Source organism: Lathamus discolor, chromosome 1 (genome assembly GCF_037157495.1).
Source record: "Lathamus discolor isolate bLatDis1 chromosome 1, bLatDis1.hap1, whole genome shotgun sequence".
In the NCBI taxonomy this organism is placed as follows: domain Eukaryota; kingdom Metazoa; phylum Chordata; class Aves; order Psittaciformes; family Psittacidae; genus Lathamus; species Lathamus discolor.
The window spans coordinates 37,273,403-37,290,147 of NC_088884.1; the positions used below are offsets into that span (position 1 = coordinate 37,273,403).

Consider the following 16,745-nt stretch of genomic DNA (forward strand, 5'->3'; position numbering starts at 1 on the left):
TAAATCCCAACCTAGATACTCTTTGACACTAGCCTGCACTTGTCATGACCAGAGACGAGAGACAGAAAGTGTCAGGAAATGGAATTTCTATTGTGTTTCACATTTCAGACATAGACACTGCAACTGCAATAAAATCTACCATGAATGCTGATGCCATTTAATAAAAAGGGCAGAGCTGAGGATGAAGAACTTAAACCAAAATAACAATAGGCTACACCAAAAGGAGGATTTTGTTCCGGACTGTCAGGAGACAGCACATATTTTCCTAGTTTCATCCTGGCAGACATCTCATCCAGTGCCTGTCCAGTACAACTTTTGCACCAAAAGCTTCATATCAAAACACACTTGGCTATGGTAAAAGCTGACAAGAAGTCCATCAACCTTACAGATACAGTAAATGATGCTTAAGATGACTTGACTGCTCGTTAGACAGAGTTTCATGTCAAAGCTTCAGGCAGATCTAAGCTTATTCCTCATCCCTCCATGATCGAGGACTGCTTTTCTCCCAGTCTGGGAGATCTGATATGTTTGCAGACACACCAACAATAAATTAAGAGAGACCAGCATGGGCACAGGGCCCTATTCTCGCCTGAAACATGCCTTTTGGAATAAACTGCATTAATCTAGGTATTAAATTATATAGATATAAGGTCATCCAATGTTCAAACTCTGCTCTCATTTAATTCAGAAAAAAAATAAACCTACATAATACCTTGCTGACACTGTAATTTGTCCTTACAGACCACAATACACACAAGTATTCAGCACGAGCCACAGCAGAAACAGATGCCAGCAGATGGTATTATCCTGAACAAAATCAATTAAGGACATTTACAGTATGTCAAAAGTGCAGCTACAAAAACAAAGTGTAGACCTGTACATCTGTTTCTTAATGAAGCCATGAGTACTTGACAGTTAGCCAATAAACCACAAGATACAGACTGCAGCAACACCAATAATAGATAAGGAAATAGAGTATGTATTTAGATTCTGCAACAGTCACCAGAAAATACAAATGTTGAGCAGAAACTGAGTAACCAGATATTGGAAGTCCATATGTCATGCATAAATGTAGCAAAAATAGAAGCATACGAGTTTTCAGTATCACAGATTTTGCAAGGACTGTGATTTGCTCAGAAATTATAGTAATGGGAGTCATATGGCAATGATAAGTTAAGAAACACTATTCTCTTCCATGACATATATTTAAAAGGCTGCTGGAAACCCTGTCACCTTGTCTGAAATAAAAAGAATAGTGCTCACAATTCCCTAGAAGCTGTTTATGACATCTCTGCTGAGAACCTGGTAACAAAACATGTTAAAGGCATAATGAGATATGAAGCCAGGTACATCGACGGCATCTGGTAGAATATATAAAACACAAATGGACTGAGGGAATCCCAGAGTTATTTGTACAAGGAACAAAAATCTTACATCCTTGGGCTCCCCATGGAGATGAGAGGTGCTAACACTTCATAGGGGGAAAAAAGAGAATCTCTTCTGTGCCACAGCTTCATTACACCCCACTACTTGAGCACATATGAAGTACCAGAACTCATTTACGGAAGAAAAGGGTTGGACCAGTGAACACCTGCTGCTGAAGATGGCATTTGGTGTCCACTCTGATGGTCCCTGTGTCTTGTTATTAGTAGTTTACTTCAGATACCCATCACCACAAACAGAGATGGGACCATCACAGTCACAGTCCACTGCAACATGATGAAATGTCTAGTATTAAAGCAGATGACTCTATCACCTCCCTGTACAATGCCTAAATAACAATACAATGTTATTTAGCTGCTGGGGAACTCATACCAAGTTTCTCCTACTTTGCTGCCAAAGGAATAAAATATTCAGGAATATTTACATTACATGTTAATAAGGACCGAGGGCCAGGCTTTAAGGACCCTGGAAAAACACAGCCTTAGCATTGAAAAATACTCAGTATATTAGAGCAATGCATCATTCATTTTTACCAAGGTCCAGATGACAGTCTCATTAGACCAGAGATGGATAAATGACAAATGATCTGGTGAATAATGTCACTGCGGGCCATGTAGGACTTCATCCAAGCAGTACCACTGAAAACAGATGACTGGGTAGGGATTGTAAGGATGAAAAACATAAGGCTTTAAGAATGACATTTGTGGGAAAAAAAGCACTTCGTATTTACATTTAATCTGCTTTGTAAATCGATTTTGTCATGTTACCTTGTCAAACCATTGAACAAACGGAGTAATTGCTTAAGCAGCATTGATAGAGATGTGACAGATTATTCAAGCATTGTGATTCTTTGTTCTCATATATCTCATTAAGAAATGATGATTGGTTCCATTTACAGCTCTTAAGTTGAACTCAGCAACTGCTGACACACGCATTCAACCTGGCATCCACCAGTTTTTTATTGTTCTCAGTCAGAAACTGTTCCTGGTGAAGTGGCTCTTGCAAAACCATTTCAGTTCAGTTGCTGATGATTTTTTAACGACACAAGATGGTAAAAGAAAAAATGCAACCGACTTCCCTGCTGATTTATAGCATCTGTGGAATGAAAAGAATAAAACTTCTTGTGCTTTGCAATGCTCCCCTTCCCCCACCTCCTTTTTGGACGGCTATTTTTAACCCGCATCATTCTATTAAATAAATTCACAGCACATCCCTGCAAACAACTGAGTTGGTAGAAGATGTGAACCGCCTCGTGGGACATGCTCAGCCCTTTCCTCTTCTGTCCTGGACTTGCAACCTGTTCCTCCACAGCCTTGTAACTTTATATTGATGTTTGAAACCTGAGCATAAGGAGCATAAAATGCTGCTATTCCAGTGCCGCTGAGTAGCACAGACCCTTCTTTACGCCCAGACGAAAACCTCCAAGCTGTGCACATCAAAGGCAGAATTTTACAGTCATTTTCAACTGCTACAAATGACTTCAGAGAAAATCAGAAGAGAAATAGGCCTGGTGTGCTCTTGTATGCTACCCTGACTTCTGGAAGATCTATTCAGAGGGCAAAACCAACATACAAGGAGACCTCTAAGAAGACATTTTACAGGCACCTTCTAAAAGCAAAACTTTCAGCTATTTTTGCTACCAATCTCCCTATCTTCCATATTTTGCTTTAGCATTAAAGTACCAGAACATCTAAACCACTGTCATGTTGCAAGGGGTGTTGCTTAAATAACAGCAGAGAAGGGAACTGATTACGGAAGCTTATGTACCACCACCACAATGACATTAGCAAGGTGGGTTTTTAATCAACACAACTTCACAACCCGTAACAGTACAGGAGCAGAGGGCAACAAGCAGTTGTCATCACCCTGAAGGCAGTGGTGCAGACCAGAATTAAATGTGGTCAGTGAAGATACTTCAGCCATGCCATCAACAGAGGGGAAATCCCTCACAGGCGATCCGAGACAGACCTCCTAACACCATGCACAATGTTAGGTAATTCTCCCTGCACTTGCTGTGGTCATGTCTGCACCCAAAAAGCTCTCACAGACTCCATCTGCTCCACAACACTTTCATTTTCCCATGTGAGGAGTGCTTTACCTAAACAAATAAAGGCCTTCACTGACCCAAAGGAAGACACTTTGCTGTCTTCCAGCTGTGCTTCCCAGATGTGCACACCCACAGGATGTGACTACGGCACTGGACAAACTGATGGGTTTGTGCATATTTAGACAGGAGATGGAAAGCAGTGATTCCATGTAGCAGATGTAACATGAATGTGGAGAAGAGGAAAAGAAAGGACCATAAAGTTCTTACTTCTTATTTGACAGGGTTCATCCCCATTAGCTAATTTAACAGTTCCTGTGGGAATATTAGGCAAAGTGAGCATTTTTCTTCTGATACTTGAGTCGATCTACCAGAAGTGTCTCAGAAATGGAGTTAGAGGGACATCACAGAGCCAGCACTGCCTCTGAGAGCTTCCCATGGTCTCTAGTCACAAACTCAGCAAGGTCAAACACCGCCTGTTTCACCAGCTGTGGAGCACTACCAAAGTCATCCATCCCTGTTAGAGACAACAGGCTGGAGAAAAGCCACTCCTCCCCTTCTAGCACTGAAAGCAACTGACTGGTGAACGAGTAGAAACACAGACCCACGTCTATGAATTCTTGCAGCTGTGTATCCCACAAACAAGCACAGGGACCTCACTGTCTCTAGAATAAATAAAGCTGAAAGCACCCCATTTAGATGGGTCTGTCTTGGCATTTACCTGTAGCTGAATCCCATTGCTCTGCTTTGCCCCAGACCTCCCTCTTGGCTTGCGCTCCCCGGTGCATCTCCATTCAACTGCAGAATGAGCACGCTCTAAGCTTTACTACTGGCTATGCTCTCTGAGGAGTGCCAGAAGGGCACGTTTGCTTTCTGGACACAAACCATCTCATCTGTAACTCAGCCATCCTAGAATCACTTCATTTTCTTTCCATGAAAATTACAAGATTCATCAGAGAAACTCTTTCAGTGCAGTTGCCTACAAAGCTCTGTGACATTCTTTTTCAGGCTCTCTCAAGAGCACAGGGTTTATATCCATCACATGAATTACATGGCTACAGACAGGAAATTTAGTCAGTAAAATTACCTCAGATACACTTCATCGTACCCAAAAGCAGAAGCTTCCCTGCAGCCTGCAGTACCTGTAAGTCCTGTGTCTGTGTGCTTTTGATAACCCTGGGTTTTTTCAGCTCATTTCTGGTACACTCTCCCCCAGCTAGATGTTGGGGGAGCCTCCTGCTTCCTAAAACGCATAGGCCACAAGTCAAATCTGTGACATAAGTAATTTCTCTTTTTTCTAAGTTATTCCTCTTGTACCCCAGTGCCTGGGTCATTCAGCCAACAGAAGTCACACCATTATTCTGCTCCATAAATGTTTTTATCTAAGCACCTTCTCCTGACTCATCAAGCAACTTGGCTAACAAGCCACATGTTGTTTGACTCCTTCTCTCCCTAAAGAAAGGCACATAAGTGCAGCAGTCATCTAGTAGGGCTTTTTGTGCTGCTTTGTGGGCGTTTTTAATGTCTGGGTGCATTTTCTGTTGGGAAGGAGAGCTTGTTTGCTTTGCAATATTCAGGCTGCTATGTAATTACGCTAGAGAAGGTATCTCAAATACCACGGCCTGCACTCAGAGAAGGAGGTGGTATTTTTATGATGAGCAGCAACAGCATGGAGAAACTCAACAGTGTCAGATCTTCCCCTCAAAAATATCGTGCCTCTTGTACAAATAAATTACACCCTTACAGCAAGAAATCCCATTGTTGCAGAGGCATGAGGCTGCCGATGACGGGATGAGGATCCCAGAGCTTTAGATAGTCTTTCAGCTACCTCAGGCCCCAGCTACAAAGCGTCCTGAAGTAAAAGACAAAGCCTTTGTACCTGTTCAGGTACTCTGCAGGAAAACGGGGTAGGGAGCATGAAACAGGTTTGGTTCACAGGATCTTCTGGGCATACCAAGCACTCTGCTGTGCCTGAAATCTCCCAAATGCTGCAGGCTTCACGGCTGGGCACATTGCAGTGATTTACTTATGCTGAGAGGCAGGAGAAGTGGGAGAAAATCTCCAAGCCAACTCAACCTAACAGTGAAGGATTACTCAGGGATGCTCCAGTCTCTCTCATCTACAGATGAATCTGATTAGCAACCTGTGCCTTTCCCAGAGGAGTCTTCCACATGGCTGCAAATCCTCTAAGTGCTCTTCTTCCTCCCTCGCCCAGCAACTTCCCATTGTTTTTTGTGTTTTGTTGTTTGTGTTTTTCTATGTCATTTCAGTTTTTCCACTGTTTTTCATCCAACAGTTTCCCTCATGTCAGCCCTTGCCCATCACAGGGGGGGTGACGGGGTCACAGCTAATGAGTTTGGTTGGAAAGCTGAAGCCTGGTTGAAAACAGATCCCTTGAATTATTTAAACCAGGCTGAGAGGATGGGATCCCACTGGGAGAAATCCCACATCGCCCCAAGAACCACCTGGTCTGCTCCAATTCTTTTCAGCTCTGGAAAGACCGCAATTACTCCAAGCACCTAAGAAACAACACAGTAATAAAGCGCTCGCACTGTTCCCAACAGCGTACAGACAGCACTTTGCATCTTCAAACCTTAACTAATGAAAACTAATTCGATGTGATGACCATGGGTGAATCACATATAAATACGTACTTCTGAAGACAGCGGTACTGACACAGCGCCTGCTATTAAAAGAAGCCGGACAATCCACTGCATAACACTGGAGTTAACATTCAGGTTCAGCTCTGGGTTTACAAGTGACACACTTTCTTGTCTTTAACAAAACTGTTAGCATTTTTGCCTCATTTATTTAGAGTATAAGTCCTTCTGGGTGCAAACAGTCTTTGACTCTGGTGTCTGTAACAGTCCTAGCTCAACAGCGCCTGATCTCATTTGAGGCCAATAAAAGTCACAGTCATAAAAGCCCTAAGCATTTTAGACCCTTCACATTCCACTTGCTAGTGTCCAGCCCTCAAATACACACCAGCTTTTCAGCCTTTGCAAATCTACATTTAAGCATGAGCAGCTATGCTGTTTTATTTTGTACTACCCTCAAAAGTCCATCCATTTCTGTGACAAGCAACGTAGCTGGTGGGAGGAGGGTGGCCACATTTCTCAAGTGCACTCGCCATCAGGTCACCAGGCAGGTTTTAAACATGCTGCCCAGGTAGAACACACCAACGTCACAGACTGACTCTGCAGCACAGGAGATACTTGTCCTAAGGGAGATACTTGTGACATCTGAGGAACCCTTCCTTTGGAGCTCCTAGGAAGACCTGCAAACCTTCACACCCCACGGCTGATGAATAAGGATGCTACTACTCTCCTTACCCTCCAAACTGCCACACCAACCCTCACCAAAACAAGCACAGAGGTTAAAGGCTCCTGGACCTCAGACTTTCCGTGGCTCCTGACCTTGCTTTATTCCTGTCTGCCACAGATGAAACTTCTATGTCCTTTATACTCTCACAACTGAGCATCCAATCTAAATCACAAAACTTGTATGCCCAAATTTTGGGCACTCAGGCTTATAAGAACATGCCTTCAAATACTCAGCATGAATTAGGGAGATGGGTAAGAGCAGGACAACAACAAGAACACAAGAATCTTCAGTGAGCAGAAGTTCGAAGGCAAAGGGTCTAGGAGAGACATGCCATACATAGTGCTGCACTTTATTGCTGCTGATGGTAAACGATCGTGTTAATTTGCATTATTAAAAGCACCTCCCTTTCATTCCTCCTGGAAACTGTAAGAAGACTGAAACTGTTTAGTTTATCTCCAGTTGGGAATACAAGAAAATCTACATCTATCCTCAGGAAATGGAAGCCAGCTTGTTTTTTCTCACGCGCTTCTCCCCCCTGCAGCTCTTGAAAAAGGTACTTGAAGAACTACATTCATGGCTGTGTAGTCCACTTGTCCAAAAATGTTGATATTTTAAATGTGACGTTTGACACTGCCCAGGAAGAGAGCAAGCAAAATCAGTGATCTATTGTTACAGAGGATCTCCAGCCCTGTGCTCACACACAGCCTGTTCTACACACAGATCAGATCCAAAACAGAGCTTCCAAGTAGCTTTCTCTTACCACAGCCAGTGTTAAAAAATAAGAAAACACCTAAAAAAGGCTTTTTACTCAGCCAAAAAAAAAAAAAAACAAATCTGCTACAGAGTATTATTTTAATTGAACCTCATACAATCTGTCTGGTGAGTAATTCTGGCATAAAACTCAATATACAGATTTCAACATGAAAACATCAGCGAAAGGCCTTGAAAAGTTTATTAACAAACTGTTATTTATAGTTTTCTTTTCAAAATACGATTGACACAACATTCAGAGGCAAATTACAGGAACTGCCAAGTCAGACAACAAAAAAGCATCACTGTTAAGACTTGAGAGAAAGGTTTTAAGGAACAGCTTGATTTCCAGAGAAGAAAAATACCCTCATTCCTAAGCTATTTGTCATTCAGGAGCAGCCCAATCCCACACATATGTTTGCAAATTATTGTTATTGTTGTTAATTATTAGTCACAGAAAAGCGCAGACAAGCAAGGTGGTTTGAATTCCAATGAAAGTGAGAGATCGCTGCCCCAAGGAACTTTTTCTCCCTCCTTTTACTCATTACCTGTTTACTAACAGCACCCATTTAGTTCCAACTTGTTTTCATGCTATCTAAAATGACTAGAAAATTAGGTCCTATTAAGTAATCATGAATATAAACTGTGACTCACAGGTTAAGTGAATACCATTACTGGCAATAAATTCAGAACCCTATTATAAATGTTTGCTGTTGTCAAGTGAACCAAAACAATACAACTTTATTCAATATTAATTGCATCCTTGGATGCTTGAACAGATTAAATAACTCCAACTAATATTCTGCACATAGTCAGGAGAACTGTGTGTGGACTGCAACAGAAATAATTAAGGTTGATCACCAAGGTAGAGAGAAAAAGAGACAAAAAGGAAGGAAAAAATACAGAAAGAGATATTCCGGCTCCTATGTGAAAGCAGATGGAGGGTGAAGGAAGCAGACAGGCTGTTCCAGATGGCAGGAGCGGCGGCGAAGAAGGCTCTCACACCCACTGTGTTGTGGCTGTGATGGGAAGAATAGACTTTTGGTTAAAGGATTACTATAGGACTCCAAAGAGTTGGGTTTAACTCCATCCACTACCTCTCCACCAGGTCTTCAGACACTCTGGGTTTGCCTTGTTGCAAGCTTTAGGGTATCAGCTACCTCTGCAGCTGACAAAAAGCACCAGTACTTTTATTCGTGCTTTGCCCTCAGCTCACATTTACACAAAGAGCAGTTGCAAACTCGGTACTGGTTATACTGAGGTCCTGAGCAGCAACACACTGAGTTTTGGCTGAGGCAAGGATCACATTTTTCTCAGCCCTGTGCAAAAATTAGGGGGGAAAAAAAGCCCAAATTCCCTATTCCAACCCTATCCAAAAATCTTACTGTCACCCTGACGGTCAAGCACACTTCTTGGTTGCACAGGCATGCAGGTAAGCAGGTAACCTTCGGCAGCAGGGAACTCAGACAGTACAAAGATGTACTTGAAAGAGAACAGCTGTAGGAAAAAGAGATAAAGCAGGGCACAAAGAGGTAAGGCATCAAAACGAGTAGAAAATAAGGCTCATGAAGGAAGCGTGAGCACTTTATGTGAGCTGACAACACAGCAAACTGGGCATCTCCAAAACGATGTGTTTACCTGAAAGCCTTTCATTGTTGAGTATTTTGCAATCTTATTTTCAGACAATGAAAGAAAATTGACCTTTATGTTACACTGTTGCCTCAAATGAGCACTGTCCAAAACATACGTAAGCCACACTTGAGAGCTGTCAAAAATCCCTCCTCAACAATGGCTGCAGATTTTTTCCCTTTCCTCTCCATCAGCCTTTAAATCCATTGGCCATCTTGCTTTTCTTTCTTTCCCATTTCAATTCCAGCTGAACACTCAAACCTGTTGTTTTCTGTAACTGTTCAAGGAAGACCAACAATCTACGTCATAAGATACTACAATTCATGTTGCAGGTAGCTGGGACTCACTATTTTTAAGCCTCTGAGAAGATACTGGATAGTAAACTATGCCACATGATAGTGAACAGGATTACTTAGTTTAAAACAAATGTGTCACCTTAAAGGAGCCCTAACAGCAATTTTCTCCTTGCCCTATATAAAGTGCACAAACTGAAACATCTGAGTTGCTTCACTGTGCTAAGTTAAACATTAACACCCGGACCTCAGCCTTCCCTCCTCCTCCCACAGATGCTAGAGGTGTGCTGTAGGTACCATGCACCTCCTAGCATGAATTATCTCTAACCCCACATGGTTTTGATGGTAAGATTCCCCAAGTTACAGATCTGAAGATCAGAAATGACCGTGAAACATCTCCTTCTGTAAATATGAACAAAAGGCTCTTTCCTGGCAACTCCTGCATGAATCCCAAAAGCTTTCAGATGACAAAAGGATTTCTCCCAGCAAATCATCCCAGAGGAGATGGGAACCACTCACCTTCATAGTTTGCTCCAGTGGTTCATCAACATGTCCCCTGAAATCATGTACCTCAAATTTAGCCCTTTGGCTAAAGTCATATTCTCCCCTGAGGATGTTTTTCAATATGATGTGTTTCTTCAATGCAATTTAAAAGAAAAATAAAGAAGAAAAACTCTGAACTGAGGAAAAAATGAAACACTCTAACAGAGCCACTGCTGCCACACTGGGGTGTTGTAAAAGAGACGCAGAAGTTGCTGGTAGTGTCAGCAGAAACACAAAAATCAGACTCTTCAATCTTCACAGGGGGTGCGGAGCCAGAGGAAGCACAGATACCAACATGTTTCTTTACATCTTGAGAATTTCCAAAATCAGAAGGGAAAAACAATTGAGTAATTTGCATAAAGCCTCAGGCTAAACAGCTAAACAGTGATGTTTCATTGTGTTTAACCCAACACAAGTGCTTTTGGCACCCATTTGATGAGAAGGGAAGATCTTTGACCAGAGACAAACAGATCTTGAGCCTTGTGGTACCTCCCAGCACCTCCTCTCTACACAGCAACTCAAATGCATAGGGCACATCCACCACAACCTGTCCTACCACCAGCATCTTCTTAGACGGTGGAAGTCAAGGCTGACTGCCTGGCCTGAAGCAGGTCATCTCTAGTAGCCTTGTCCCCATGAAGGTCTGAGCAACTCAGAACAGATGAGAGCATGAGGTGGGCCACCTCATGAAAAGCCTGAGTGTTAGTGTGAGACTGCATGCAGGGGAAGATACCAGGAAGGATGTGAGAGGACATGAACACAGGAGACAGCACATAAGAGTTTGTGATAATGTGTGTGTGAGAAAGAAAACAGATATGAGAGCAGTTCATGGAGTTACTTCATTTCACAGCATGAACAAGCACAGACGGGTGTGTAGAAGAGGCATGAACAGTACCAGGAACCCATCAAAGAGTAAGAGGACATAGATGAACCAAATATTACAGTAGAGCTCCTGAGAAGAACAGAACCACATGTAAGTTTTCTCTGTACTGTATTTTAGTATTTAGTATAAAATCCTAAATAAACACTGTGTTTAGTATTTTAGGAAAGTACTGGAGTAGTGTATTTGCCTTCCCACCCAGCTCTTACCACATTGTGACTATATCCATGCAACACTGTGTTATCATGACTAAGCTTCAGGAAACTACTGCATCACTTTTGAGGACAGCACCAATATTTCCATAGTTACTAAGCTCCAGCCTTTCTAAATATTCCAGCTTCATCATAACTCTAATGTCAACAAGGCCTAATGACATACACCTTAGAAATGCGGGGCTGATCTGATTAGGCAGACCAAACGACTGGAGGCTTTCCTCTTTAGCTGGTGGATGACCTGGTGTATCTTACTACTTCTTGGAATGTCAAAATTTGAGGTTTAAAATGCCTTAGACAAAATACCATTTAAATAAGGAGAAAAAACATATTTCAGCGGTCGCTCTTAGCACATTCCTGCTGCCGTGTAAATTCACATCTCACAAGGGCTGGGGCAGAAATCCCCCTCTCCAGGCCTGCAGATTGAGTAGAGCTACAACAGGTGAGTTTGTGGAAACACAGAAAGATAAACAGTTAGATAAATCCTATTCTTTCCTCAAGCCCACCTGTCTTGACTTGGACAGGACTATAAATTGTATCAGCTGCGGATCTGGCCCACTGCTGTGATTTTATTTTATCCTTGATTTACTTTGTGAATTCTTATTCGCTTTTTCTTCAGGATCTGTAATTTCACTTTCAATGGCTCAGTAGTGAACAGGTTCAGTTTCAAGGAGAGAGACCTTCCGAGCCCACACATGTAGAGTTCATCACCATACTACTGCAGTCCTGCATGGACTGGCACCACCAAACTGCAGCAGCCCAAGAATGGATCGTTATATACATTTTATATATAATAATATGCAAAGTATTTTTAAATTACACTTTCTTGATTAATATTACCAAAATATTTTGTTGACACGCTGGTATCTAAGAGATTGCAGCCACAAACTAAGACTGCACATGCTTAGAAACTGTGTAAATGCAGAACAGAGTAAACACAGGTCCAAGTACCATCTGAGCCAGCCACTGTATTGCTGATAAAGGCTTTAGGAAAACACTATTGCCCAAGAGCATTGAGCAGAGCAAACAACACAGACCTCAGCCACCAAAGGAAGCAATTCTTTGAGTGGAAAAAGCTGTTTTCTTACACATGGAGGTGACATCCACTTCAAGATGCCTATTTCAGTATCAGTGTGGCTGGACATGATTTACAGGCACCTGTGAATAATTAATTCCGGCTCTGGAAGAGAGAGCTGGTACTCATTAGAGGTTCCTTGAAGCCCGAATGCTCGCATGATTAACTGAGTTGGGATCTTTTTAATAATTCCAGCAGTTTCAACTCTCCCGTGTTCAAAATCTGCTGAAAAGTTTTCATTCAGTTTAAAGGCTTCTCTCAGAGAACAAATCATTCATAGATGATACCCATGGATTTAACATCCACAAATCAATGCACTTGAAAGAGAACACGTTTTTAAAGTTTCTCTTTCACTTTCTTCCCTGATTTAATGCTTTCCTTTCTTCTAACCGATTTTACCTCAGGCATTTAAAACTGCTGCATGAAAAAGGGCTGCTTTTCTGTTAGAAACGCTTTTAGCACTTTGGCACCCTGAAATGAAAGGTGGCAGAGAAATGCAAAATACAGCTACTACACTAATCCAGTCCAACTCATCTGACACACCAAGGTTTTCACTCCAAGCCCATCTATGCTAGAGAAAAATCTATTAGAGGGTGAGATCAGCCGATGGCTGTCCAACACGGTTCAGCATTACAGTGCAAGAGGCATCAAAGCCGATTTTATCCCTGCTCCTAAATAATGCCAGAGGAAAACATTTTGATCCGGACGCTTTGAAGGTATTTAGACTTTTGCTTAGCTCCTATTTAAGTACTTTACTGTCAATAACTCAGGACGTGTCCCACCTCCTGCACTCTGTACATCTGCTACTCGAGTCAGTGAGCAGACCTTCAATGCCTTCAGTAGGAATTGAACAAGTACTTTAATGATTTGCTCAGTGATGGCCTAAATCTTTCAGCAGTTTCACACCCTGGTAAGTCACACAGAGCTGGTGGCACTGCAGGTGCTACGCTGGTGGGTGGCCAAGGACAGAACCAAAACTCAGATTCAGATCTCCTAATTATCAGCCTGCTCTCTGAAACTAAGGAATGCACAACTGATGTGTAGGCTGATAAATGCATATACATTGATAATGAATATGGTTATGTCTGGAAAACAGCTCTGTTTTCTGTACACAGGCCCAGGTCCGTGATCCAGGGAACTGAATTTTCTAAAACTTTCCAGATTGACAAAGTCAAGTTTAAGAACTTCACTGCTTCAGATCTAAGGACTTACTAACCCAGTGGGGAGGCTAAGACAATGGTTAGTAGTTTGAGACATTAATTGACCATATTTAATGAATTTAATTTGTAACAACCATGCTAATATCCATAACTATTAACTCTGACCAGCTTTACCTTCCTTGGGACCTACACCTGCTCTCATTAACTTCAGTGGGATACAGATCAAGGCCACAATATTAATCCTTTCTGGACCTCTTCAGTGGCACAAATTAACCTTTGCAGATGGGTTTCATACACAACAACCAGGAAGATGATAGAGTTGAAGAACAGAAACCACAGCAAACTGTCCTGCTGCTCTAACAAATCTCATCACATTAAGACTTTCCTCCCCAACACTCCTCTCAGGAAGGGAACTGCATGCCTAAGGTGACAAGCAGGGACGCATCTCTCCTGGCATGGAATTCTGACAGCAAAAATTTGATGGTGGTGATGAGAACACACCATAACACTCAGCTCTTCTGCTGCACTTTTCTTCTCCAAAGACCTGGGCAGGCGTGCATTTGATTTGCTAAGTCAGTGTTTTTCTGAGGGTTACACTATGTGCTCATCCCAACAGAGTTGCATGACCCACCTCCATATTAAACCACCAGCCTGATTCTTACTCACAGCCTGTTCATAGGAAATCAGTGAGCCCATGAACCAGAAATACTCTGTTTATAGGGAGCCCTCCCTTGGAAGCAGAAAGAAACTAAAGTATTACAGTCAAAACTTGTTCCACAGTATTTTGGAAGTGGCACGCAGAGTATGAAAAGCACTACTCGGGATTAACAACGCGTCGGTTTGAGACGTGATTCAAGTTGCAATTAAAGCAGGAGGGACACAGCAACGAGGAGGCCGCCCAATACAACTGAACTTTAATTACAGCATATATACGCACAGCAGCCTATATGCTTACTTCCTTCAGCCCTCCCGGCTCTCTACCTCTACAATATCCTATAAGGGAAAATTTGTTTTAACAAAAATAAAACTCTCCGTTCAGCCAAAAAAGCACCAGCCAGCACCGCGCTCCCTTGCACCATCTGTGCCTGTTTATTCTCAGCCTCCTGACAAAAAAAAAACCCCACAACTCTAACGTTTTACTAATCTTTATGCCCCGTCACTATAAATAACAGAAATAAACCCCAACAACCGTTAAGACATCCAATCCACTCCGATTATTTCTGCTTGTCTGTCCACGAATAGATGCAGCCATCGGCTTTGGGGGAGAGCGTGCAAGTCGGACCGCATTTATTTACAATTGCACTACCACGAAAAAGCCTTTCCCCATCTCCTCACCCAGTTAATATTTTCAAACACTTTTTTTGCCCCTTTTTTTCTCTTTTTTGGGAGGGTGAGGAGGGGTGTCAGCCCAGCTCCTGCCTCATTATATATATATATATATATTGTTGTCTGTGTTTCCAGATCACCCTGACTTCTTGCTCGGATGGATGAGCAGTGCGCGGAGCAGCACCAATGCATGCACACGGGAACATACAGACACACAGACAGACAGACACGCACCCACCAGCAGGGCACCCCGCGCATATCCGCAGGGAAGGGAGACCCCCCCGCAGCCGCTCCCCGCCACTTACGTCCCCAGCGTCTCCTTGAACTCGAAGATCTTCTTGATGTCCTCCGCTTGCTTCTTCCAGGAGCCGCCACCGTCCCCGTTCTCCCGGGCCATGGCCACGGCGCGCAACCCCGCGCAGCCCCGCGGATGCTGACGCGGGCGGCACCGAGCTGTGCGCGGCTTTTGCTTTCTCTTCTGCCGCGGTAGCAGCGGCGGCTACTGCTGCTGGTTCTTCTTCTTCCTCCTCCTTCTTCTCCCCTTCCTCCTCCTCCTCACACTTCCTGCCCGCCGCCGCTTTTATTTCCTCCGCGCTCCGGCGGGCTCCGCTAGTGCCACTTTTCCTGGGCTATTTCCTACCAACTTTCTCTGCCCCCCCTCCTCTATCCCCCCTTTCCCCTCCTCCGCACCGCCCCGCGGAGTCACTCGCGGGGTTCCCCCGTCCCTCCCTCTTTCCGCACCCTGCGCAGCAGCTGCGCGCAGCTTGTCTCGGGGTCACTTTGGTCCCTGACAGACCCACCCAGCGAAAAAGTCCCTTTGGGGGGGGTTCTCTTTTTGGGGGGGAGGGATGTCACTGTTTTCTCCCCCACCCCCCGTGCGGGGCCCCGAGGGATGCTCAGACTCCCGGCCGCGGAGCTGTGCGGAGCGGCCCCGCCGGTACCGCGGGCGCAGCGGCTGTGCGCGGTTGTTATGGCAATGGGAGGAGGAGGAGGAGGAGAAGGAAGAGGAGGAGGAGGAAGAAGGAGGAGGCAGCCCCGCCGCTGCTCTGCTGCCTGGCGCTGCCCCTCCTGACTGAATGACTGAAGATAATTCGCATTGCACCAAAACCGCGCACGTCAAACGGGAGGGGAGGGAAAGCGAAGGGCGGGGGGGGGGGGGGGGAAAGGGAAAGCAAGGGAAAAAAAATTACAAAGCCACACCACCGGCGGCCGCGCTGCCTGGATGGGCGCTGCGCGGCGCTGCGCAGGGATGCGCCGGGGTGCGCCGGGATGCGAGGAGGTGATGGTGCCGACCTGCCTCGCGCACACACAAACACACATTCCTGGGATGCAAAAACTCGCCCCTTCTCACGGACCCCCCCGTACCCAGCACCCTCAGAGAAGCAAGGAGGCATCCAAACACCAGGGTCACCCCCTTGAGCGGCACCAAGCCCGGAGGCAGGTGGATGGGCGCTGTGTAGCCTTGTCAAGATGCCCAAGTCCCGGCACCGTGTCCTGAGGCAGGCAGGACACCGGCCCGGCACACGCACACACGCTTGGCCCCGCTGAGATTATTGCTAAAAGCAGCTTTTTCTCAGCGACACTGAGACCTCTAGTGTTGTCACATCAGGCATCAGCTGAGCTCTGATGCGGGGTGACGGGCGGAATTTATCAGAAACATCAGAGGAAATTACAGCCTAGGCTAACTGAGATACATTTATAGTTTATAAATGCGGAGTCTTCAGTTTCAGAATATGTAAGGGCACTAAAGAAGTGCAATTCTTTTGGGACACAAGCGACTAAAGCACAGGCCTTGCTGCTGGCAGGTGCAGGCACTCCTGTGCCGCAGGGGCAGCTTCAAACCTGTCCATCACATTAGGTACCTGGAAATAAATCCTAATACAAGCAGCTAAATAACATTTACTTAATGTTATTATATAAATAAAAGCAGATGTGATTGTACACACGAACCTGTTTAACATGCATCGTGTCCTTTAACAGATCCCTTAAAATTCTACTTTCAAAGCTGTTTTTCCAAATTCCCCATAATTTATGGGAAGAATGTAGAAAGTGAGGCCTGTGAGGCT

The 16,745-nt window shown here is 44.2% G+C and overlaps 1 protein-coding gene across 3 annotated transcripts in view; it reads right to left on the reverse strand.

Moving 5' to 3' along the window:
- CAMK1D (calcium/calmodulin dependent protein kinase ID) overlaps positions 1–15,313 on the reverse strand; it is a 225,785-nt gene extending 210,472 nt beyond the window's left edge. For all 3 annotated transcript variants that reach the window (XM_065667976.1, XM_065667967.1, XM_065667957.1), the window contains exon 1: positions 14,985–15,313. In XM_065667976.1, coding sequence (XP_065524048.1) covers positions 14,985–15,076 — 92 coding nt within the window. In that variant the 5' untranslated portion in view covers positions 15,077–15,313. The remainder of the gene's footprint in view (positions 1–14,984) is intronic.
- Positions 15,314–16,745: the final 1,432 nt, after the last annotated feature.